The sequence below is a fragment of the Grammomys surdaster genome, unplaced genomic scaffold (genome assembly GCF_004785775.1).
Source record: "Grammomys surdaster isolate TR1022 unplaced genomic scaffold, NIH_TR_1.0 140, whole genome shotgun sequence".
Classification (NCBI taxonomy): Eukaryota; Metazoa; Chordata; class Mammalia; order Rodentia; family Muridae; genus Grammomys; species Grammomys surdaster.
In genome coordinates, this window is record NW_021604598.1 from 1,989,832 (window position 1) to 2,014,136 (window position 24,305).

The window sequence follows — 24,305 nt, forward strand, 5'->3', positions numbered from 1 at the left end:
ACCACCATCCCACTTGAGAATTTCTACTACTGAGCTATGTCACCAGATCTCACTAGAGATTCTACACAGGTACTCTACTGCTGAGCCGTGCTGCAGCCAAGGGAAGTTTCAATTAGTCTACCGATAGGTCTGATTTACCTCTCAAGGCAGTGCGGCTACAGTAGGGATGAGTAGGGACAGTATGTGTCAGTGCTCTGTGGAGAGGACCTCACAGAGCCTAGCTTGACCATTTAGTCAGTGAGAACCAAGATTTGATTCTAGAACATTCAAGAGTCAACAAAAAGCCAGGTACGATGGCCATGCCTGCGGTCACAGCCCTGCAGAGGCTGAGGAGGGAAATACAATTCAGAGCCAGCTTGAACTATATAGTGAGGCCTTGGTACTCAGAAACCACAGCCCCTGTGAACTGGGGAGCAGAGCTCTGCTTCTCAAGGTGGGGGACTCTGGTCCCTAAGTTCCCCTCACTGTCCCCTTAACAGCCTTCACTGCCATTTGCCTGAACCCTACCCCCATCCTCTTTGTACCCACAGAGCTATGCTAAGACCAAGACCAGGGCTGAGGTGAGTGGTGGTGGCCGCAAGCCCTGGCAACAGAAAGGCAGTGGCCGTGCCCGGCATGGCAGCATCCGTTCTCCCTTATGGCGAGGAGGTGAGTGGGACCCACTCGGGAGGGAGTTTCAGATGATCCTTGCCATGCAAGTGCCCACCACTGCCATGATAGAGTCCCCAGCTTATTAGCCCCCTGGGGCATGAGAGCCCTGTACCACCAAGCCTGCTCATGCAGTGCTGGGGATGAAACCCAAGGTTCTTTTCATACTAAGCACTCCACCAACTGGGCCATAGCCCTAGCCACACCTTCCTTGCATTCTGTTTATTTTTTCTTTTGAGGCTGGATCTTGCTGTATATTCCAGGCTGGTCTTGAACTTACTTTTTCCACTTCAGTTTGTTGTATTAGAGTTGGATGAATGTACCTTCATGCCTCTCTACAGTCCATCTCCACCTGGTCTCCCGTCTAGTCTTCCCTTGCCCACTCTTCCCATGATACTAGCGGGATCTTCTGGCCCCTCCCACTCCCCTGGCTACTGTTCATCACCACCTCCAACACCTCTTGCCAGCCATCAAGCAGATTTCTGACATCCCAGACCAGCAGTGACTAATACCTCACACACCACTGTCCCTGCAGGTGGGATAGCCCATGGTCCCCGGGGCCCTACAAGTTACTACTACATGTTGCCCATGAAAGTGCGGGCACTGGGCCTCAAGGTGGCTTTGACTGTCAAGCTGATGCAGGTATGGTGCAGTACAGTGGGGAGGGAACATGGCTGGGCCCTGTGATCCCTGGGCTCTGCACTGGAGCCCAGGGTCCTGTTTTTCTCCACAGGATGATCTACACATTGTGGATTCCCTGGAGCTACCCACTGCAGACCCCCAGTATCTGACAGAGTTGGCCCAGTACCGACACTGGGGGAGTTCCGTGCTCCTTGTAGACTTGTGAGGGCACAGGGCAGGGTGGGGAAGGGGCCAAGTCCCCTGTGTCCTGCCCGGCTCACCTCTCAGTCTCAATCTGTTCCAGAACACATGAGGAGATGCCTGAGAATGTCGTGGCAGCCACCTCAGGGCTCAAGAGCTTCAACCTGATCCCTGCAGTTGGTGAGTGATGGGTCTAGTCGTTACCCCAGAACCCTGGAGGAAACTGGCACAGATCCCACTGTTAATCATGGGTAGTTTAAACCCTGCACCTGTCACAGCATGCCTGAATGGCTTGTCTAAGAATTTACCAATTAGTTGTGTTGGGTTGGAAACCGAGGCCCAGAACCTCATGTGCTAGGCATGTGCTCTACCCAGAGCCACTCCCCCAGCCTTCAGCTGCCCCAGTGGTGCCTTTCTGCAAGAAGCATCCCAAAGTCCTATCTGTTAGAGTCTGTTCCACGGAATGCCTGCAGAGGGCAACCGTGAGCACCGGGGTGAGAGCTGGTCTTGCCTATCCTCCACTCTTTCCTCCCCTCACTGATTCCTGCTGACTCTGGTCTCCCAGTGATATAGTGTGTTTATCCACTTCTGGGTCCTCATTGGGATGTGGCATGGGTGTCACACTTCAATTCCGAGCAAACTCGAAGGCACTTAGTCGCTCAGCAGCTGACGTGGGATCTGAAAACTAGCAGTGTACCCCAGTGGAGGGCCAGGGCCCAGGTTCTGATGAGATGGCCTCGGGCTAGGCTGAAGGGCAGTGATACTCTGACCATGCTGTCACACCCCAGGCCTGAATGTGTACAGCATGCTCAAACACCAGACTCTGGTCCTCACCCTGCCTTCTGTCGCCTTCCTGGAGGACAAGCTACTCTGGCAAGATTCAAGATACACACCACTCTACCCCTTCCGCTTGCCCTATAGTGATTTCCCCTAACCCTGCCCTGGTCACCTAGGGGCCTGCCCCATTGTGGGGGTCAGGTCAGCAGCCATCCTGCAAAAAAAAAAAAAAAAAAAAAAAAGCAGTTTCCTGGAAGCTGTTGGACCTTGTTGCCAGGATGGGACAATTGCACAGAGCCAAGATGGTGCCTGCCTGGGATCTCTTTTGTCACATTAAAAATAAATCGTATTTTTCACAAGAAAATTGGAAATGGATCTGGTCACTGCTGTAGGATCCTGTCAGCTCTTAGGCTGTCCATCCAGTGCTGGATATTGTTGATGCTTCTCCTCCAAGGCTCACAACATGCTCTGGTACAGACTGCCAGGAGGAATTCCTCCCTCCTGAGGCAGATGTTGGAGCTTGCACAGGTGCCAAGCCAGCCGCAGCCTGTCCTCTCACCTCTAGAGGGTATGCCGCCTGGATGCCAGGCAGGCTCAAATAAGAGGCAGTGTCTGTGTTCTTACAACAAAACCAATAAACCTGTTAAAAGAGACCACCCCATATTCTCATTTTGTTGTTGTCATGTACGTTCTTCCAGACAGGAATTTTCTGTGTAGCCCAGCTGTTCTAGAACTCCCTCTGTAGACCACGATGACCTGAAACTCACAGAGATCCTCCTGCCTCTGCCTCCCAAGTGCTGAAATTAAAGGTGTGCACTACCACCATTCAGCTGTATTATTCTCAGTTGTTTTTTTGTTTGTTTTTTAAAAAAGAGGGGGCAGGCTGGAGAGATGGATTGACAGAGAAGAGCACTGGCTGCTCTTCCAGAAACCTGGAGCTGGAGTCTCAGCAGCCACAGGGCAGCTCACAGCCATCGTCAACTCCAGTTCCAGGAGAGCCAGATGCCCTCTTCTGGTCTCTCCTGTCACCAAGTACAAACATAGTGTACAGACACAGCATGGACACAGAGTACAGAAAATAAAATAATTAAAAATGAAAAGGGCGCCGGGCAGTGGTGGCGCACGCCTTTAATCCCAGCACTTGGGAGGCAGAGGCAGGCAGATTTCTGAGTTCAAGAGTTCAAGGCTAGCCTGGTCTACAGAGTGAGTTCCAGGACAGCCAGAACTACAGAGAAACCCTGTCTCAAAAAAAAAAAAAGAAAGAAAAAAGAAAAGGGCTTACATGAAAAAAGATTTTCCTGTGGTACTAAATGGAGCCACTCAAACCATGAGTTCCACTCCCAGTCCCTCCTTGAGGATTTCTCTACAGGGACTGTATCTCCCAAGTACAGAGATTACAGGCATGCATACAAAGCTATGTCTGTCTTCTTTTGTATGTATTTATTTTTCTCAAAAAACAAATTTATAAAGGAAAAGTGAGGTTTTCATTATATACATAAAAGGGCTGGAGAGATGGCTCAGTGGTTAAGAGCACTGGCTACTCTTCCCAAAAAATGGGTTCAATTCAGCAACCACATGTCAGCTCATACCTATCTGTAACTCCAGTTGCAGGGGTTCAGACACCCTCACACATACATGCAGGCAAAACACCAATGTGCAGAGAATAAGTCATTTAAGCTGAGTAGCAGTGGCATGTGCCTTTAATCCCAGCATTCAGGAGGCAGAGGCAGGTAGATCTCTAAATTTGAGGCAAGCCCACTTACAGAGTGAGTTCCAGGAGAGCCAGGACTACACAGAAAACTCTGTCTCAAGAAAATCAAAATAAATATATTTTTTTAAAGGAGAGAAATTGGGCTGGAGAGATGGCTCAGTGGTTAAGAGCGCTGACTGCTCTTCTAAAGGTTCTGAGTTCAATTCCCAGCAACCACCTGATGGGTTCACAACCATCTTAATGGGAACTGATGCCCTCTTCTGGTGTGTCTGAAGATAGCTATAGGGTACTCATATAAGTAAAATAAGTAAATCTTCCTTAAAAAGGAGGGAAATTGAGGAGTCCCCAGACAGTGGGGCAGGGCTCCACAAAGACAACATCTAGCTCTGTCTCTTTAAACCAGTACTGAAGTTGACTAGGACTGCTTTCTGTTGGTGTACGTACCGCCAGACAGCCTCAGTCACACCCGATGATGGCTGCCAGCCCTCTTTTGGCTGAAAATATCCCTGGGATGTGTTGACATTGCAACTAGAAAAACAAAAGCCACAGAAGCCCTGAGTGGAATGCGCTCTATTGCAATGCTTTGGAGGCTGAGACTGGAGGACTGCAATTCTAACGATAGCCTGGGCTACATAGTAAGGCCAGACGGGCATGGTGGTGCACACCTGTCATTTAGCACTTGAGGTAGAAGCAGGAGGGAAGGTTGAACAGTCACCCTTGGCTACATAGCTTGCAGCCAGGCTGGGCTACTACAGACACAATTTCAAAGACACTCAACAGAAGTGTTCCCATCTTGGATTCCTTCTCCTTGGCAGTCCTTTCTCATTATTCCATAATAAACCTGTTTCCTCTGCTCAGAAACAAGCCAGGCACAGGTCTTTAATCCTAGCAATCAGGAGACAGAGGTAAGCCTATCTCTAAATTCAGGGCAACCTGGTCTACAAGTGTGTTCTAGGTCTATCAGGCTACAAAAATACAAAAAACAACATATAAAACCACCAAAGAAGCCACTGGGATAAGTTATGCTGGCCCAGTGTGGCTAGCCACTCCTACATGTCTCTGTTGTGCCTCTTGTAAAGCTAAAGGTACTAAAGTCAGAGAGTCCCAGCCTAAAAGACACAGGTGCAGTTCCACTTACATTAGAACTTGAAGGAAACAGTGAGACCCATCACCACCCACAGGGTTGTTTTTTTTTTAAAGTCAGAACCGGTCCCTCCACACTGGAGACCTTCAGCCAATTTGAGGAGGAAAGAGCATCCTAGAAAAGTGATACTATGTCTAGAATGTACTTTAAGTTATTGGGATGTAGCCAGGCAAGGTGTTAAACGCACTTGGGAAGTTGAGAGTCAAGAGGATCAGGTCAATCTGGGCTATTAGTAAGACTGAAGTTAGCCTGAACTGCATGAAACCTTGTCTCAAAAAGCAAAAGTTGGGCTGGGGCTGGTGCTGGTGCTGGTGCTGGTGCTGGTGCTGGTGCTGGGGCTGGGGCTGGGGCTGGGGCTGGGGCTGGGGCTGGGGCTGGGGCTGGGGCTGGGGCTGGGGCTGGGCATGTGGCTCAGCTAGCGGAATGCTCATCTACAATTCATTAAACCAGGGGAAATGTCAGCAGGGTGTGGTGGTGCAATCCCAGATCTTGAGTGTTGGAAGCAGAAGCCGGGGAGTTCCAGGCCAGCCTGAGTTATGGACCAAGAGCCTGTCTCAAAGTAAATAAATAAAAACTGAGGCGGCTCAGGCTGCAGGGAGGAGAAAGGAGGACAAGCTGTGTTGGGATGAGTGGGAAGGCATAGCAGGTGGAGGGAACACCAAGGTAATGTCACAGAGGAAGGCTGGGAAGTTTCTGATCCTCAGTGCATTCCTTAGTTCTTGTGAGACCACTTGGCACCAGAGAGGAAGTCATGCCCTTCCTGCAGACTGAGGCACAGGGCAGGGGAGGAAACTGCAAAGGAATGTAACGCTAGAGTGTGCTGCCCCACAGCCTATTGCCACTTACCTTCCCGTCCCCACCTCAGCTAAGGACCCTTCTAGTGTCTCAGACCTCTTCCAAGAAACTGCCCTTGACCCCAGCCCCAAGCCTCAACAGCTCCAATGGGTCTAGCCTGAGAATATATTCAAGTCTAAGAGATAGCCAGTGGACCACCCAGGACGGGTCTCATGTATTCCAGGTTAGCTTCTGGCTTTTGTTGTTTAATTTATGTGTGCGAGTGCTCTGTGTACACATACCCCTGAAGGCTGGAAGAGGGCATCAGGTCCCACTACAGGTGGTTGTGAACCATCACCTGTGATTGCTGGGAGTTGAACGCAGGAGCTCTGGAAGAACAACTAATCCTCTTACCTGTTGCACTCTCTCTCCAGTGCCCCCGACCCCCACCCCAAGCCCCTTTCAGAGACAGGGCTTCTCTGTGTAGCCCCTGCTGTTTTGGAACTTGCTCCTCAGTATACCAAACTGGCCTTGAACTCAGCTCTGTCTGCCTCCTGAGTGCTGGGATTAAAGTCATGTGCTGATATCTTCTTGCTCTTTTTTTTAAAGGTGTTTTGTTTGTTTTGTTTCGAGACAGGGTCTCACTATGTAGCTGTGGGTGGCCTGAAACTCACAGAGAACTTCCTCCTGCCTCTGCTTTCCCAGTGCTTTTAATTTTATTTCAAGTTAAATCATTTTATTTGAGAAAAGAAGACACCTGAACCCTTCCATTCTCGAGGGAGAGAGGCAGTGGCAACTGCCAGATCCAGTGTCATCTGAGCTGAAAAATGGCAACAGGCACTCATGGACACTAGCTCCCAGTGCTTCAGAGAGAGAGAGAGAGAGAGAGAGAGAGAGAGAGAGAGAGAGAGTGAGAGAGAGAGAGTGAGAGAGAGAGAGAGCACTCAGTAGTTAGGAGTACTTACTGCTCTTCCCGAAGGCCCAGGGCCCAGGGTTGAATCTGCACCACTCAAATGGTGGTTCACAACTGCCTGTAACTGTAATTCCGTAATTCCAGGGGACCTGATGCCCTCTTCTTGTCTCCATGGGTACTGCATACATGTGCTACATAGATATCCATGTAAGTAAAATATCCATACACATAAAACAAAATATAAAACATTAGATGTTATGTGTATGAATATTTTGCCTGTATGCATATGCATGCGCCATGTGCCCTGTATTCATGAAAGTTAGAAGATATCACCAGATTCCCTATAACTAGAGTCGTGAGCCACCATGTGGGTGCTGGGAACAGAACAAGAGTCCTCCACACCCCCTCCTTTCTCTCTCTCTCTCTCTCTCTCTCTCTCTCTCTCCAGGGTTTCTCTGTGTAGCCTTGGCTGGCCTCCAACTTAGAGATCCACCTGCCTCTGCCTCCCCAGTGCTGGGATTAAAGCTGTGTGCCACCACTGCCTGACTGCTGCGGCAGCTGCTCTTAACTGCTGACCCATCTCTCTCCAGACCCTCTTTTAATTAAAAAATAGTGTGTGTGTGTATGTGCACGTGCCACATGTATGCACGTGTCTGAAGAAGCCAGAATAGGTAATGGGGTCCCTGCAGCTTGAGTTACAAGCAATTGTGAGCCTCTAGATGTACTGGACCCAAACCCCAGTCCTTGGAAGTGTAGCAACTGCTCTTACCACTAGGCTATCTCTCCAGCCATCCAACTTATGGTCACCACACCAGTTCTTTTTAGTCATCAACCTCTCTATCCCTGGATTTAGTTTTTACTTTACTAGTAAATCACAAAATAATACCCCATACTTTTTTTTGTTTTCGTTTTTGGAGAGGCCCTAAGTGTAGCCCAGGCTGGCCTTCAACATGTATCAGAGGATAACCTTAAATTCCTGATCCTCTTTTTTCCATCTGGGCTTTGTGCTTGTTAAACAGGCACTCTACTAACTGAGCTACAGCCCCAGAAAGATTGTTTTTAAAATTACTGTATCAGATTAACTTGATTTCATATGTGAACATTAGCTTGTGTGTATGAGTGTGTGTGGTGTGTGTGTGTACCACATGCATGCTTGCTGCCTGGCATGGGTACTGGGAACCTAATTTCAGTCCTTTGTAACAGCAGTATGTACACTCAAACACTGAGCCATCTCTCCAACCATATGACTGTGTGTGTGTGTATGTGTGCACATGTAGCTGGAGTTACAGATGGTTGTGAACCACCATGAGGGTGATGGGATTTGAACGTGGGTTCTCTGCAAGGGCACTTTCTCTTAACTGCTGAACCATCTCTCCAGCCCCCAGTTGACGGTTCTTGAAGAAATCCTCTCCTGTGGAGCTGGCCTTAAACTCACCCAGTCAGGCATCTGGTCTTGCTCTGTCTTCTAAGTACATTATAGGCTGCTGTATGCTGCTAGCTTCTCTGTTGAAGTAAAGTCGTGCTCTGTGCATCGCTGCTCCGCTGAGGATCCCAGCAGGACTTTCCAGTATTCAGCTCTTGGAATCACGGTGCCCTCAACACAGTAGGCGCCGCTTAAACAGTCACGCTCTAGGGACTGCACATGAGACCTTAGAGCAATGGAGGCTCAAACAGGTGAAATAGGGACCAAAAGACTCTCAATGACACCCTGAGAAAAATCCACTCCGGGGATTTCCCAGATTCCCTTGAGGTCACTCAGAAACTCCACCATAGTTGTCCCGGGCTAGAGTTTGAATGCCTCCTCCCCAGGCACCCCCTCCATCAAAACATCCCCGTGGAAATTCCTTAAGAATACCCAGGCTTCAGGCGTGGGTGTAGAGTGGCCTGGAAGCTGTGGGCTCTGGAGGAAGAGCACGGACGCGTGCATCTGGACCTCTCCCTTCCGCATCTGCAGCACGACCTCCTGGCCCAGGGCTAGTCTCCACAGCAACGGTATAGGCATCTTAAAACAGGAAGCCTCAGGCGTCCAAGGGCCAGTAAGCAAGCCCCTGGGTCTTGGAAGACTAGGGTTTGAGATCTCTCTTTGCCCAACCTCGTTGTTCAGAGTCTGCCTCAGTTTCCCTGCGGAAAGCAAGTGGTGGAGCCTGAGGCAGGATTGAGAGTTCAAGGTCATCCTCAGCTACAGGGCGTTTGAGCCCGCCCTGAGCTACTTGACGCCTGACCTCAAGAAGACACAGAAGCTGGGAGAGATGAGAGGGGAAAGGGGAGAGACTAGCTAAGGGGGTTGGGGGGGGACCTGGGCGGGGGGGGGCGGCGCCCAGGGGGGTTGGGGGGGCGGGAGAGGGGGAGAGAAAGCCGGAGAGGCTGGAGGAAGTGGGGAGAGGAAAGAGGAGGAGAGGACACCCAGAGGGCGCGCTGGGTAGGTGTGTGTGTGTGTGTGTGGCAGAGCTTGGTCTCTCTTTTCTGAGAGGTGCCTCTCTTCTTCAGCGTTCTCAGTTTCTCATCCATCCTAGGAAAGGGCGGTTCAGGGCTCCACGCCACAGGACCAGACTTCTTCCTTCCTTTTTGGGGAGCTGTCAAGACTCCCCAGCAGTCAAAGCACAAAAGGGGAAGCGAGGCCGCGGGGGCGGGGGGGCTCGCGAGTGGGAGGAGGGAGGTGAGGACTGCGCGACGCCTCTCAGGCAGCACTTTCTCACGGCGGATCTGTACCGGCCTGCTTGGATCGCTGCTCCGAAAATCTCTAGTGTCAAGTGGGTGGGGCATGGCCCTGGGGAGAGGGGCCCCTCCGGATGGATAGCGTCCCCAAGCGATTCCGAGGAACCCTTATCCACCGCCAGAGCGTCTGGTGGGTGAAAGAGGCTTGCAGTAGTTAAAGAATCAGGACTTGATTTCGGATCCCTGCGAAATGCCGAGTCTCAGTTTACTCCTTGGAGGGGATGACCGTCCTGATGTCTCAGGGGACTAGGCACTAGTCAACCAATTAACCTGGAGGCGTGACTCCTGGAGGCCCGGGCCTTCTCTCCCCGAACTCACCTTCTGGTCTCTGACACCACCTCCCCTCCCCTCCATTACCCCGCCCCCCATGTCATTACTTCAGTTTGGAAATTCCTGGATCGCAGGGGCCAGCGAGGCAGGACCACCCCTCGCGGCCAGAGCACAGTCTCCATCCGGAAATACCGAAGCCCTCGTTCCGGAGGGGAAGGCACGAGGTTTCCGGGAAAGTGGCCCCAACAGCACCGCCCCTCGGCCCCCCGTGGCCAGAGACTATAAAAGCGGCTCCCGCCTCAGCCTACACCCAGTGCCAGTGCCCTGCTCCGCCGCTACCTGCACTTTGCCCTGGCCCTGCAATGGCTTCAACCCGTGCCAACCCCACGCTGCCTCTGCTCTTGGCCCTGGTCGCCGTTGTGATCCCTGGTGAGTCCAAGATGGGGTCGCTTTGGGGGGCAGGTCCAGGTGGACCCGGAGAGCCGTGGAAACCCCTGCTCCCCGGCCAGCGGAACATCACATGAATTGCAGCTGTTAACGGGAAGTAGGATTGGAAGCCCAGGGTTGAAAACTAGCAGCCCGGAGTTCGAATCCGGAGTAGCAACACTCCATGGGTGGACTACAGAACACAAGTCTCAGTTTTTCTCTCTCTCCCTCCCTCTTTCCCTCCCTCCCCCCTCTCTCTGTCTCTCTGTCTCTCTGTCCTCTCTCCTCTCTCTCTCCCCGTCCCTTTTCCCCCTCCCTTCCTTTCTTTCCTGTTTTGATGGCTTGACCCGTTAGCCTAGGTTGGCCCAGAACTCAGTCATCAAGGCCTCGTGACTCTTCGGGTTACAGGCTCAAGACACACTACTCTCCTATAAACTTGTACGCTTAGAACCTGTGCCCCTGGTCTGTGCAATGGGAACTGTGGTCCCAGCCCTTGTTATGGGGCAGTCAGAATATGACCGAGGTGGGGAACAGATGGTCTGAGGGGCTGGCCCGACCTAAGCTGAATCTTGAGGTCCGGTTCCCTCCCCCACAGACACCCGTTCCTCATCCTCACCCCTGGGGAAGTCCAGGCTGCTTCTGCGCTGGGGAATTCCAGGGTTGGTGTACCCTGGAGCCAGAATGAGGTAGCTCAGGACTCCTCACCTTGCTGCAGCCTGGGGGCGGCGCCTGCTGGCCTCCTATGAGAGGAAGATTCAGAACTTGCTCAGCAGCTAACAGGAGGCTCCTGACCTGGATTCCCAGAATCCATTACTACTAGATGGATGACTTCTTCTTAGCCTCAGGGTTCTCCGAGGAGCCCGAATAATTCCAGAGGTGTGGAGGAGAGTGGCTGGATTACTTCCACCAGACCACAAGTCACAGCACTGGGATCTTTTGGCGAGTGTGGGGATGGGTGGGGTGGGGGAGGAGCTGAGCTCAGCTTTTTTTTGTTGTTTTAATTTTTTTTTCATTTTTAATTTTTTGGTTTGGTTGGTTTTTGTTTTTTCGAGACAGGATTTCTCTGTGTAGCCCTGGCTGTCCTAGAACTTGCTCTGTAGACCAGGTTGGCCTGGAACTCAGAGACCTGCCTCCCTCTGCCTCCTGGATGTTGGAATTAAAGGTGTTTTCCCCTCGACCCCATGGTTGTTTTATTTTAATTAATTGATTACATCTTAATTACTTATTGTACATGTGTGTGCTTGTGTCACGACGTAAGTGCTGCTCAGAAGGCGGCTTGCAGGACCGCTTCCCTCCTCCCACTGCAGGGGCTCTGAGAGCTGTGGGCAGGTGGTCAGGCTTGCTGGCAAGCCCTTTCCCTGCTTAGCCTCTTGTTGGCTCCTTTTTAATGTTTTCAGATAGAAACCATGTAGGCCAGGCTGGTCTACAAGCTGTTCTCCAGGCCAGGCTAACTCCTGGTCCTCCTGCTTCAGCCTCCTAAGGGCTTGGTTTACAGTCATGTGCCTTTACACCCTGCTGGGGGTGGGCCTCAAGTCTTTGCATAAGTTAGTGAAGTGCTCTACTTCTGAGCCATACCCCCCAGAACTGAGGAATACCCCCCCCAAAAAAAACCCCACCAAACAAAACAATGTCTCACTGTGTAGCTAAAACTCACTGTATAGATCAGGCTAGCCTCAAACTCCTACCTTCCGAGTGCTGGGATTAAAGGTGTGTGCCACCACATCTGGCATTGGGGACACATTTTTAATGTGACCACCACTACCCAGAGGATCTTCTCATTTCATCCTCTTCCTCTTCTTGCTGACTCTCCAGATCCTGCCATGCTGACCATTGACTGACCTTTGCACTCTGTTTCTTCTGTCTGGAATTGACTTTTTTTTTTTTTCTGTTTGGCCAGTGCCTTCTCAGCCTCCAGATCTCTGTTCAAATCTGTCACCAAAAAACTATGTGTTATGTCCTATTCTTTTCTGGTTAAGCCAAAACTCTTATTAACAACCACTGTTAAGCCTGGCATGGTGGTCCAAGCCTTTAGTCCCAGCACTTGGGAGACAGATCTTTGTGAGGCCAGCCTGGTCTACAGAGTTAGTTCCAGGACAGCCAGGGCAACATAATGAAAACCTACCTTAAAAAAAGCCAGGAAAGCTGGGCATGCCTTTAATCCCAGCACTTGGGAGGCAGAGGCAGGCAGATTTCTGAGTTCGAGGCCAGCCTGGTCTACAGAGTGAGTTCCAGGACAGCCAGGGCTATACAGAGAAACCCTGTCTTGAAAAACTAAAAAAAAAAATAAAAAAAAACAGGAAAAACAAAATAACAACAACCACCTAACCACTATCTGAGACTGAGCTGGCGCTGGGCTGGTGCTGGCCTCAGTGGGCACAGTGCCTGCCCAGCGTGCCTGAAAACCTGGGTTCCTGTATCCAAGGCTGCTGTTTGACTCCATTTGTAGCCAAGGATCATATTCAACCCCCGATCCCCCTGAGTGCTGGAATTACAGGCATGCGCCACCACACCCAGTTTCTGGGTGCCGAGAGGATCGATCTCTGTTTCAGGCGTGCTAGGCAGTTGTTCTGCCCGCTGAGCCCAGCCCCTCAACACCCGTAATTTGTTACCCTGTGTGTTCAGGCACAATTGCCTCCTGCATGGGGTGCAGAAGTCTGCCTGACTCTGAAGTCACACAAGGATAGACCAGCTTCCTCTCATCTCTCCCTTTTGTTCCAGGGCCTGGTGATACTCAAGTATCCATCCATCCCCCAAAAGCCTTCCTGCCTCGGGGTGGGTCCGTGCAGGTGAACTGCTCTTCCTCTTGCGAGAACCCCGGCCTGGGCTTGGAGACTCAGTGGCTGAAGGACGAGCTGGAGAGTGGACCCAGCTGGAAGCTGTTTGAGCTGAGCGACATTGGGGAGGATAGCAGTCCAATGTGCTATGATAACTGTGGCACCAAGCAGTACTCAGCTTCTGCTATGATCACCGTTTACTGTGAGTGGCAGGGACAGTGGGCGGGAGCAGGGGGACCCACTGGGGACCTGACAGCTGGCCCCGGAGGCAGCCTTGGAAAGTCTCATAGTCACTTAGAGCTCTCTTTAAACCCCTACCAGCAGAGTGTGCCATAGGAATTTAGAACATTCCAGAATGCCACCATTGGATGCCTGGATTGTCCTGTGTTGTTTTGTTTAGCTGTACTCTATGATTAATTGTGTCAGGTTTTGTTTTTTTTAATTAATTAATTAATTTATTTGTATATGCATTGGTGTTTTACCTGCATGTATCCCTGTGTGAGGATGTCAGATCCCCTAGAACTGGAGTTACAAACAGTTGTCCTCCCATCTGGGTGAGGGGAATTGAACTCAAATCCTCTGGAAGAGCAGCCAGTGCTCTCTGCTGAACCCTCTCTCTGGACCCAGTCCTTTGTTTATTTGTTTAAAGACAGGTCTCAGGTAGCCAGGCTGTCCTTGGACTCACACTACATAGCTGGGGATGGCTTTGCACTTCCTGGTGCTAGGATTATAGGCTGGTACCCGACACCTGGCTTACCTGGTCGTGGGGATTGAACCAAGGAGTAAATGATTTCAAGGCAAGGACTCTACCACTGAGCTGTAGACCCAGCCTCTGACCCTAGATCTGACCCTTAAAAACCCCTGCCTGCCTTGGGGTCCCAAATACTGGGATTAAAGGCATGTGTCACTACCACCCAGCCTGCTGGCCCTGTGTTCATTTAGTTATTTTAAAAGAGTGTGTGTGTGCCTACATGTATGAGTGTGCCCACATGTGGAGGTCAGAAAAGGGTATTGAAACCTGGAACTCGAATGAGCCACCGTGTGGGTCCTGGGAACTGAATCCCAGTCCTTTGCAGTAGCAGCCAGTGTTCTCAACTGCTGAGCCATCTTTCTAGCCTGCTGTTTATTTTTAAGGTAAGTTGTCTTTGACATCTTGCTCTTTATGCACCCACCTCACAAGTGCCCAGATTGTAGGTGTGTGCTTCCATGCCTGGATTGGATATCAGTTCTTTACATGTGTGTGTGTGCACAAGTGTGCTTGTGCCTGTGAGTGTGAGCGTGTGTGTATGCCAGCTCCAGTGCGTGTGTGTGTGTGTGAGCATGCTCGTGTGCTTGGCTTGTGGATGTGCCTGTGCCTGTGTGCAAGTGTGTGCCTGTGTGTGCCCTGCAACCACCAAGTTCCAGTCTTGGAAATCACTGATGCATAGATCCCTCCCACAGGGAACTGGTCAGAATCTAGGGCTGCTCTGATCCTTAGGGCTGAGGATAAGACCACCAGAGCTTTGTACTTGGCTAGGTATGCCCTCTGCTACTGAGCTCCACCCCTAAGTCACACCGCCGCTGTATTTGAAGGTCAAACATTTACAAAGCACTCAAAGATAGAGAACCCCAGACACGGCAAGATAAAGTTTGGTTTGGGCATACCATGGAATAGTATGCAACTGTATAAAAGAATGCAGTTGGTCCTTCCTACTTGCAGGAATGTTATACCTTAAGAGGAAACTCATTCTAATGAGTGATATGACTGCTTCTGTATTTGTGAGCAGAAGGGACAGGATGAGGGAGGCCGTGTTTACACTCAGAACTCAGGGCCTCTCCTGTCAGGCCAGCACTAGCTGCCAAGCCTCCACCCAGCTTCTCTGGGAATCCTAGAAAGGGGCTCTTCCCCTGAACCATGCCCCCAGACCCTCACTGGAGAACTCCAGGGAGAGGTTATACTCAGCTAGCTTCGTCTTTGGAATTAGCGCCTGAGAAACTAGGTGACCCCTGGGCTTTTGACATCTTGTTTTACTTGCTGATCATGTCACACCGTGGTATGACACAGGGAAGCCTAAAGGCCATCAGTCTCTGTGGTAGCTGTACAGAAGCCTTTGAGAAATCTCAGCACAGCTTGTGCTTTGGAGGATGTGGTTGTATGTGCCAGTGCTGCCCCGGAGGGAGGGAAGTCCCCAAGCATTCCTTGTGGCTTTGGGTGGTCCCTCTGAAGAACTTTCCCAGGGTACCTGATCTTAGAAAACCAAGGCTGGGGCTGGAATTCTGGCTTTGCTGCATTTCTGTCTGTCACTTCAGCTGTTCAGCTGTTGTGACTTAATTTCTATGCTGTGAACACAGTGGACCTTGGCCTGATAGTTTGGTGTGGTGGTGCAGTACTTGGAAGGCAGAGTTTAAGGCTAGTCTGGTCAACATAATGAGTTCCAGGTCAGCCTGGGAGTGGGTGGATTGGGGGTAGAGATAACAAACAAGAACCCCCAAACCCAAGCAGGGGTTGGTGGGGTTATTCTAGGCAGAGGGAACAACCTGGAGCAAGGCTGGAGCGGGACATTACTACCTTTCCTGGTGTGAGAGCATGGGTGTTAGCGTGGCTGCTGTAAAGAGCTTTCTCTCTGGGGAACCGGGGAGCCTTGGTGGGTATGGAAGTGGCCCCAAGATCTGTCTGGCAGAAAGCTGGATTACTGGAAGTTGGCAGCAATCGGGTCCAGCCGAAGCCTGCCTGAGCTTGCTGCTCGTGATTCAAGCATCCAAGATGGGAGGGGCAGATAAATATTTGAAAAATGAAGAAACCAGGATGTGGTGAGAGACTGAAGTTCAGTGTGAAGAAGTAAGACCAAATACCATGCCCTTCCCCAGGTGCCAGGGTGTTAATACAGCGAAGAAGGCTCTGCCCCTGGTTTCACACTATGGACTGATTGCCCCAGGACTTCCTTTGTAGACCAGGCTGGGCTGGAACTCAAAGAGACCCAACTACCTATGCTTCCCAAGTGCTGGGACTAAAGGTGTGTGCCACCATTGTGGGGCTCAGAGGTCAATATTACAAAATAATTCATTTTTATTTTATCTGTGTGGATGTTTTGCCTGCAAGTGTTGCCTGGTGATGTGTCCAGAAGAGGGCGCCAGGTGCCTCCCCCCCCTCCCCCGTAGGTGCTAGGTCCACTGTGCGACCTGTTAGTGCTCTTGACCACTGAGCCCAGCCCTTAGAGGTCAACTTTTGGGAATCTATTTTCTCTTCCTCCATATGGATCCCCCAGATTGAACTCAGGCCATCATCATGCTTGGGTGTCAAACACCTTTACCTTCTGAATTATTTCTCAGTCCACCCCTCCATGAGATTGTGTCTGACATAGTGCAGGCTAGCCTCCTTCATGGGTAGCTGAGGACAACTTTAATCTTTGGCTTGTTTGTCTTTAAGACTGGATTCTCACTATGTATCTCTAGCTGAGCTAGAACTCTGTAGACCAGGCTAGCCTCTAACTCACAGAATTCCCCTTGTCTCTCCCTCCCAAGGGCTGAGATTAAACAGGGGTGTGGGGGGTACCACTATACACTGTATTTGTGGTATTGTAGTATCTCACTTTTTTTTTTTTTTTTTTTTGATACTGGCTCTATGTAGCTTGACGTGGAGACCAGGCTGGCCTTGAACTCACAGAGATCTACCTCCCTATGCCTCCTGGGTGTTGGGATTAAAGACATATATTACCTAATTCACAACATCTTTACCTAATAGAAGACTCTATGGTGGATGCCGTACTATAGACCTGTAATCCCAACTCCTGGGTAGGCTTAGGCAGGATAGACACAGGTTTGAGGCCAAGCTAACTATAATATGAGATCTTACCTCAACCCCCTCCCCCCACACACACCTGCGAGCGCGCGTGCGCACACACACACACACACACACACACCCCACAAAAGAAAAGGAAAACTATAGGAAAAGAAGAGTAAGGCTGAAGAGAGAAAGGAGGGCAAAGCTTTAGGATTGCCCTAAGGTTCCACTACTGAGCCCCGCCCCTCGGCTCCTCGCTGGGGTATTCTATGCAAGAGTTTTACCATGGAGGTGTAGCCTTAACTCTTTTTAATTTGGGGACAGTGACTCCTATCTCACAAAAACACAGAATTGGCCCTGGATCTGCAAACCCCAACTCTTCCTTATCATGAAGATTTCATCAATCAGTCTTATAGAAAGTTGTTTTTTTTTTTTTTTTTCTTCGAGACAGGGTTTCTCTGTGTAGCCCTGGCTGTCCTGGAACTCACTCTGTAGGCCAGGCTAGCCTCAAACTCTCGAACTCAGAAATCCGCCTGCCTCTGCCTCCCAAGTGCTGGGATTAAAGGTGTGTGCCACCACTGCCCGGCTTATAGAAAGTTTTGACACAAGTGTGGCTTAATTTTTTATACCTCAGTTCACTTAGTCTCGGCTAGCCTTGGCCGTGTGGCTCTCCTGTTCTGGCCGAGATTACAGGCTATATCACCACTCTCAGCTCTTACTGTTTTATCTGACTTACTTTTACTTTAAGAAGAGAAACAGGGTCTCACTGGTATAGTCCTGACTGCCCTGGAACTTGCTCTGTTGACCAGGCTGGCCCCAGACTCAGAGATCTGCCTCCCGAATGCTGGGGTTAAAGGTGTGTACCAACCTGCCCGTTGATCTGTTGTTTTTATTGTGAGTGCACACCCGTGTTTCAGGTGAACATATGGAGGTCAGAGCATAGCTCTGTGGAGTTATTCTCTTTGTCCAGCTTTACATGGGATCCAGGAATTGTCTGTTTTCCCAGACAGGGTTTCTCTGTGTAGCCCTGGCTGTCCTGGAACTCACTCTGTAGACCAGGCTGGCCTCGAACTCACAGAGATCCACCTGCCTCTGCCTCCTTAGTGCTGGGATTAAAGGCTTCCGCCACCGCCACCCAGCCTGGGATCCAGGGATTGAATTTGGGTGCTTAGGTTATGTCGCAAGCATGTTTACCCACTGAGCCATCTCACTGGCCCATTTTAATTTAATTTAATCTTATTTGTGGGACTGGGGATGTAACCCAGGGCCGCCTGTCTGATAGGCAAGTCCTCTGAACTTGGGCCAACCCCGCACCACCGCCACCACCTCTGACACACCCAGATACATACATTCCTACTTATTTGCAGTTTCCTGGTGATAGATTTTGGAGTATATTTCCACCTCTCAGCTATCGCTGCTGGGAATGGTTGATGATCTTTGTGCAAATACTCCTGACCTCCTCTCTAGCTTTCCTCAGAGCTGTCTGCATTCCTGGCTGCTTAGGTGTAGGGTGTGTTCGGGGGAGACTGAAGTCTTGAGGCAGGTGTGGGTCTGTCTACAGCGTCCAGCTTACAGGATCCCCAACCCCCTGTTTCCCTGCAGCATTTCCGGAGCGTGTGGAGCTGGACCTTCTGCCGGTCTGGCAGCAGGTGGGCAAGAACCTCACCCTGCGCTGCCGTGTGGATGGGGGAGCACCGCGGACCCAGCTCTCTGCAGTGCTGCTCCGCGAGGGGGAGCCACTGAGTCGCCAGCCAGTGGACGGAGACCCCAAGGATCCCAAGGAGATCACATTCACGTTGCTGGCTAGACGACGTGACCACGGAGCCAATTTCTCATGCCTCACAGAACTGGACCTCAGGCCGCAAGGGCTGGGACTGTTCTCGAATGTCTCCGAGGTCAGGCAGCTCCGGACTTTTGGTGAGGCCCTATCCCTGCACAGTGGGCAAGTGGGTATTTGGGAGGAAGCCGACCAGGCAATAGGGGAGGGATGCCGAGAAGAGAGTGATCTGGATAGTGGAGTTTTGGGGATGGCGAGATGGCTCAGTGGGTAAAGGAAGGGGTTTGCATCCAAGCTTGATGACCTGAGTTCAATCCCCAACTTCCAAAGGAGAAACTGACTCCTGAAAGTTGTCCTTTGAGTTACACAAGTAGGTCACATACATATATACACAGCAAATAAATGAATAAAAAGAAAGAAAAGGGGAAGTGGTCGGTGGACCCCGCAGGTTCAACTCACACTGAGTGCCAGCCCCGAGGATCACAAACAACACTTTTTTGCTCAGTGGCCCTGGAGGTGGCTGGGCAGCTGCTGTTAAATAAAAAACCAAACCCAGGATCCTACTACATTTGTTCATGCCTATCTTCTCTCTCAAGATTTGGCTACCAACCCGAAGCTGGACACCCCTGACCTCCTAGAGGTGGGGAGCCAGCAGAAGTTCTTGTGCTCCCTGGAAGGCCTGTTTCCTGCCTCTGAAGCTGAGATATACCTGGAACTGGGAGGCCGGAGGCTGACCCAGGAGAGCACAAACAGCACAGACTTTGTGTCAACCACTGCTTTGGTGGAGGTGACTGAGGTGTTCGACAGAATCCTGCTGCTGCGCTGTGTTTTGAAGCTGGCGGACCAGATCCTGGAGACGCAGAGGACCTTGAGAATCTACAGTAAGAAAGGGCGGGGTTTAGTCCAGAGATAGCGATGTTGAGAAGTGACTGGCCTCAATGGAGGGGTACTAAAGGAGTAGGACTGACAAGGGCGGGCCTGACACCATAGGTGGGCCCTTCAGGGGCGTAGCCTAACTTGGTAGCCTATTCAGGAGTAAGGACTGGCACCAGGGTAGTGACTTGCGCCAGTAGTGGCACTTTCAAGAGATAGAACTGGGGCTGGAGAGATGGCTCAGTGGTTAAGAGCACTGACTGCACTTCCAGAAGTCCTGAGTTCAAATCCCAGCAACCACATGGTGGCTCACAGCCATCTGTAATGAGATCTGATGCCCTCTTCTGGTGTGTCTGAAGACAGCTACAGTGTATTCATATATAATAAATAAATAAATCTTTAAAAAAAAAAAGAGAGAGAGATAGAACTGAAGGGAGGTTTAGCACTGCTTTAATCCCAGCACAAGGGTGGTAGAGGTAGGCAGCGTCCTTATGAGTTCCAGGTCAGCAAGGACTACATAGTGAGACCCTGTCTCAAAAAGTGTGGGGCTAGGCCTTTCAAAAGGCCCAGTTTCAGCTAGGTCTAGTTCCTGGATGGCCAATGCTGGAGATTGGGGCTGACACTAGAGATCCACCTTGTACTTGAGGCTGAGTGGTCAAGGGTGGGGCTTGCACTGGGCAAGGCTCACAGTGTGTCCCGCCCCCAGACTTTTCAGCTCCGGTCCTGACCCTGAGCCAGCTGGAGGTCTCCGAAGGGAGCCAGGTAACTGTGAAGTGTGAAGCCCACGGTGGGGCGCAGGTGGTCCATCTGAGTGGTGCTCCACCCGGGCCACCCACCCCGCAGGTCCAGTTCACACTGAATGCCAGCCCGGAGGATCACAAACGACGCTTCTTTTGCTCTGCGGAGCTGGAGGTGGCTGGGAAGTCCCTGTCTAAAAACCAGACCCTGGAACTCCACGTGCTGTGTGAGTAGGACTGCAGGGTAGTGCTAGCCATCCCCTAGCGCCCTACGTGCCCTCTGACCTTTCCCTGATCTGTGTCTCTGACACTGTTTCTCCAGATGGTCCTCGGCTGGACGAGAGGGACTGCTTGGGGAACTGGACCTGGCAAGAGGGGTCTCAGCAGACTCTGAAATGCCAGGCCTGGGGGAACCCATCCCCTAAGCTGACCTGCAGCCGGAAAGCAGATGGTGCCCTGCTGCCCATCGGGAAGGTGAAGTCCGTCAAACGGGAGATGAATGGTACCTACGAGTGCCATGCCTTTAGCTCCCATGGGAATGTCACCAGGGACGTGAACCTGATAGTGCTGTGTGAGTATCCCAGGATGTAAGGCTGAGTGAAGGGTGGGTTAGGTGCCAGGGCCTTGAGTCTCACCGTCCCCTTCTGTCTCTACCACACAGACTACCATCAGAATAACTGGCCCGTCATCATTGCGATGCTGGTCCTGGTCCTTGTGGTCCTTGCTGTCTCGGTGGCCGTTTACATTTATAACCACCAGAGGAAGATCAGGATATATAAGTTACAGAAGGCTCAGGAGGAGGCCATGAAACTCAAAGCACAAGCCCCACCTCCCTGAGCCAGCTAGACACCTGACACCTGCCTCAGCCCCCCTGCAGGGCAACATCTGCTGCTGCTTTCCAACTGAAAGGTAGACAGTATTTACCCTGTCCCAGCCACCTCCTCTGGCTGTTGTAGGACTAGATGGTGGCCTGAGGCAGGGGATGCACACTTGTAGCCTCAGGGCTAAGAGGACCGGTGGATGGAGCAAGACTGTGAACATGTGTGACCTGGACACATCTACAGCCTGGTGGGCCTTCAGTCAAGAAAGGCTGACCTCATTCTCTATTGCCCCTGCTGAGGGGCCCCTGCCTAAGCAAGACGTGATAGCCCAGTCGACCCAAACAAAAGACCATACTTCCTCCGACACAGGAAAGCTGAGACACTGTCCCCAACTCTTCTAAATGTATTTATTAATTCAGAGTTTTACCAGCTATTTATTGAGTACCCTGTAAATAAACTATTGAGCAGTGAACAGGTGAACATTTAAGTTATTGCCTGGACCCTGTTGCAGGGGCTGTATACACAACAGAGTCTGGGGAAAGATCACATGGGCCTAGTGTTTCTCCGCTGGTCTGGATGCTTTTCTCAAAAGGGCCAACTTTTTTCACAAGTCATATAAATACTATTCGGACTAGCAGTGGTTCTCTGCTCTTAGACCTCTCTGGGATCCCTGCCTCCTCTGGACCCTGGAGTCTCCCGGCACCAGCATGAGTAACCACCTCCGCACCCACAAACATTCCTACCTTTGTTTCCGATATCAGCCACTATGCCTGAATATGGATGCTCATTCACCCTTAGCAGCTGAACATGGAGTCTCATGCTCATGAAATCATGGTCAGTGCCTGCATGCCCCCACCCGGCTCCACCCAGAAGAGAAAGCCTGGAAGAAAATGTTCTAGCCCCTTAGAAGGGTCTTGCAAGCTGTTGTGGGAGGTTTGGCACCCCTCCCAGCACAGAAGCCTTTCCTTTGAATCAATAAACTTTTATGTTGGCCTGAGCGTCTTGTGAGTTTGAGTACAGTCATCAGGTCAGTTAGCCAAAGCCCTAAGTATTGCTGCCTCCCACACTTCCTCTTCCTCACAGGGTCTCCTGTTAACCTAACCCTAACTCTGAGTCTGTGAATCAGGTTGAGTTTCTCCCCCCCCCCTTTTTTTTTTTCTTTTTTGAGACAGGCTCTCTTTGTAGCCCTGGCTGTCCTGAAACCTGCTACCTGGAATGGGCTGGCCTTGACTTCACAGAGATGGGCCAGCCTGTCTCCTGAATGCTGGGGTTAAACGACAAAGCCATTACTATGCCTAGTAAAATCTACTTTAGATTTGTTTTTCAAGACAGGGTTTCCCTGTGTAGATCAGGATGGCCTCGAAGTCACAGAAATCTACCTGCCTGGGAGTGCTAGGATTAAAGGCACGCACCACCATCAACCGGTTATTTTATTTATGTTAAAAAAAATTTAATGACCTCTTGGGGCTTAAGTAAAAATTAAAGGGCAGGTTCAGAACTGTGCAATGGCTTTTGGTTGTTTGTAGGGTCTGGATGGGAGGGGAGGCAGGTATCTTCATCAAGACTGCCCAGGGCCCATTCTGGGGCGTGGCCAGGGTGCCTTCTTATCTCCTGGGGCCAGCCTAAGTTCCCTGGCGTTCCGCCCGCACTTCAGGGCGGGTTTTGTGCCATGGAGTCTGCCCTTCTGCTCCCGTCGCTTTTGCTGGTGGCTGCCTATCCGAAAGGTGGGAGCTCCCAGCATGAATGGATCCAAAGCTCTCCCGCGCCTTCCGTGACCTCAGCACCTTTCTTGGTGCGTCTTAATCCGGAGTTGGAGGCCGTGCCTCCCGGGAGCTCAGTGTGGCTTAACTGTAGCCACAACTGCCCCCTGCCGGTGCATTCCATCCTGCGCACTCAGCTGCGGCAAGGAAAGATAGTCAATGGATCCGGCTGGATATCTTACCAGCTACTGGATGTGAGGGCCTGGGATTCCAAGGTGCGCTGCGTCGTCACCTGCGCAGGAGAAACCCGAGAGGCCACCGCCAGGATCACTGCTTACAGTGAGGGAGACGGGGCTCAGGCCGGGCTGGGGTGAGGGGAGAGGGGTGGAGGAAGCGGGTCGTTGGCAATTGCTTTAAGGGGTGCCTGTGGGCCTTATCCCTCTTGCCTTAGAACGGCCCAGAAGCGTGATCTTGGAGCCTCCAGTCCTAGTGGGCCACAAATACACTCTGCGATGCTATGTGACACACGTGTTCCCAGTGGGGTTCTTGGTGGTGAGCCTGAGGAAAGGTGGCCGGGTGGTTTTTCATGAAAGTCTGGAGCGCTTCACCGGCTCAGATTTGGCTAATGTCACTTTGACCTATGAGATGCGGGCCGGACTCAACGACCTCTGGCAACCACTCACCTGCCACGCGCGCCTCAATCTCGACGGGCTAGTAGTGCGCAGCAGCTCGAAACCTGTAATGTTGACGGTCCTCGGTGAGGCACCCTGCAACCCCCGGGAATTGGTGCGGGAGAGGGGATGTTGCCACTCCAAGGAGGGCCTACAGAACAGGCGTGGGCTCCACCCTTGGCGGTCCTCAGACCTCCTCATTCCTGATTCTCGCTCCTGCCCACAGCTTTAAGCCCAGCCTCCATAGCCTTGGCCTCTACCTCCATCGCAACCCTGGTCGGGATCCTTTTGGCTGTGGGGGCTGTCTACCTGCGCAAGTACCTGGCCGTGCAGCCTCAGTTATAGATCGGCTTTCGATGCCTAACAAGAGGGAAGGGAAAAGAACCCCAGAGTAATTAATTCAGAGACACTTGTTGGAACAATAAAGTCTTCTTCCTCAGTCTCTGCCTTATGGTTCTTGGGGGAAGTGGTTTCCTTTTTAAGGTACCCTACTTTTTCCAAATTCCTTACGTAGGGGGTGAAGATTTGTAGATTAGGGGTAGTATATTTGCCTGGCCTTGGTTTTAAAACCCCGGTACTGGAGGAAACAACACTTCATGTATCTCTTGGCACCTGAAGTTTCTCCTTCAAGGCCGGCATGGAGTCCTAGAACCTGAGTTCCTCTCCGTAGAGTTTTGTTAGCTTTATCTACGCAGGGCAGAAAGACTAAACAGACCTCTCCTCCAACCCTGGGTTGGGAGACGGGGAACTCTTGGTATGGCTTTTCCTGATTGGCTCCGCTGATACAGGCCGGAGCCCTGATTGGAGGCTAAGTTTCCCTTCTCCTACCTCCTTTTCCACTACAGATCCTGTGCGTTACTAGCGGAGGCCAGCGGGTGGAGCTAGACCTGGTTCCCCAAGGGTTATCATTAATGGGGGGGGGAGGGAGGGGAGAAACACTCGAGTGGGCGGGGCATTCTCCAAGTAGTAGAGGAAGCAGATACCCGGATAGG

At 51.3% G+C, this 24,305-nt stretch overlaps 3 protein-coding genes across 4 annotated transcripts in view; all 3 read left to right on the forward strand.

The window, feature by feature from the left end:
- The window catches only part of Mrpl4 (mitochondrial ribosomal protein L4), a 6,041-nt gene extending 3,141 nt beyond the window's left edge, over positions 1-2,900 (forward strand). Inside the window, exons 5-9 of the mRNA XM_028763768.1 lie at positions 531-648; positions 1,184-1,290; positions 1,382-1,491; positions 1,574-1,650; positions 2,259-2,900. Coding sequence (XP_028619601.1) covers positions 531-648; positions 1,184-1,290; positions 1,382-1,491; positions 1,574-1,650; positions 2,259-2,404 — 558 coding nt within the window. The 3' untranslated portion in view covers positions 2,405-2,900. The remainder of the gene's footprint in view (positions 1-530; positions 649-1,183; positions 1,291-1,381; positions 1,492-1,573; positions 1,651-2,258) is intronic.
- A 6,996-nt stretch (positions 2,901-9,896) lies between these two features.
- Icam1 (intercellular adhesion molecule 1) lies at positions 9,897-21,940 on the forward strand. The gene is made up of 7 exons (XM_028763915.1): positions 9,897-10,203; positions 12,919-13,176; positions 18,337-18,651; positions 19,108-19,392; positions 20,091-20,348; positions 20,444-20,692; positions 20,783-21,940. Exons 1-7 carry the CDS (start codon positions 10,137-10,139, stop codon positions 20,956-20,958), a joined length of 1,608 nt encoding a protein of 535 aa, XP_028619748.1. The 5' UTR covers positions 9,897-10,136; the 3' UTR covers positions 20,959-21,940.
- A 655-nt stretch (positions 21,941-22,595) lies between these two features.
- Positions 22,596-23,754, forward strand: Icam4 (intercellular adhesion molecule 4 (Landsteiner-Wiener blood group)). 2 transcript variants are annotated; one of them, XM_028763888.1, is made up of 3 exons: positions 22,596-22,981; positions 23,094-23,399; positions 23,540-23,754. In XM_028763888.1, exons 1-3 carry the CDS (start codon positions 22,612-22,614, stop codon positions 23,656-23,658), a joined length of 795 nt encoding a protein of 264 aa, XP_028619721.1. In that variant the 5' UTR covers positions 22,596-22,611; the 3' UTR covers positions 23,659-23,754. The 2 variants fall into 2 exon arrangements, with proteins under 2 accessions (XP_028619721.1, XP_028619720.1); XM_028763887.1 differs by having other exon boundaries at positions 23,094-23,754.
- The last annotated feature ends 551 nt before the right edge of the window (positions 23,755-24,305 follow it).

What these genes read in the sequence shown, in the direction of transcription:
- Icam1 (XM_028763915.1), top strand. Translation starts at nt 10,137, where the DNA reads ATGGCTTCAACCCGTGCCAACCCCACGCTGCCTCTGCTCTTGGCCCTG. An exon ending in GAGGACCTTGAGAATCTACA is followed by an intron (nt 19,393 to 20,090) that starts GTAAGAAAGGGC and finishes TCCCGCCCCCAG; the next exon opens with ACTTTTCAGCTCCGGTCCTG. An exon ending in CGTGAACCTGATAGTGCTGT is followed by an intron (nt 20,693 to 20,782) that starts GTGAGTATCCCA and finishes TCTACCACACAG; the next exon opens with ACTACCATCAGAATAACTGG.
- Icam4 (XM_028763887.1), top strand. Translation starts at nt 22,612, where the DNA reads ATGGAGTCTGCCCTTCTGCTCCCGTCGCTTTTGCTGGTGGCTGCCTAT. An exon ending in CGCCAGGATCACTGCTTACA is followed by an intron (nt 22,982 to 23,093) that starts GTGAGGGAGACG and finishes CTCTTGCCTTAG; the next exon opens with AACGGCCCAGAAGCGTGATC.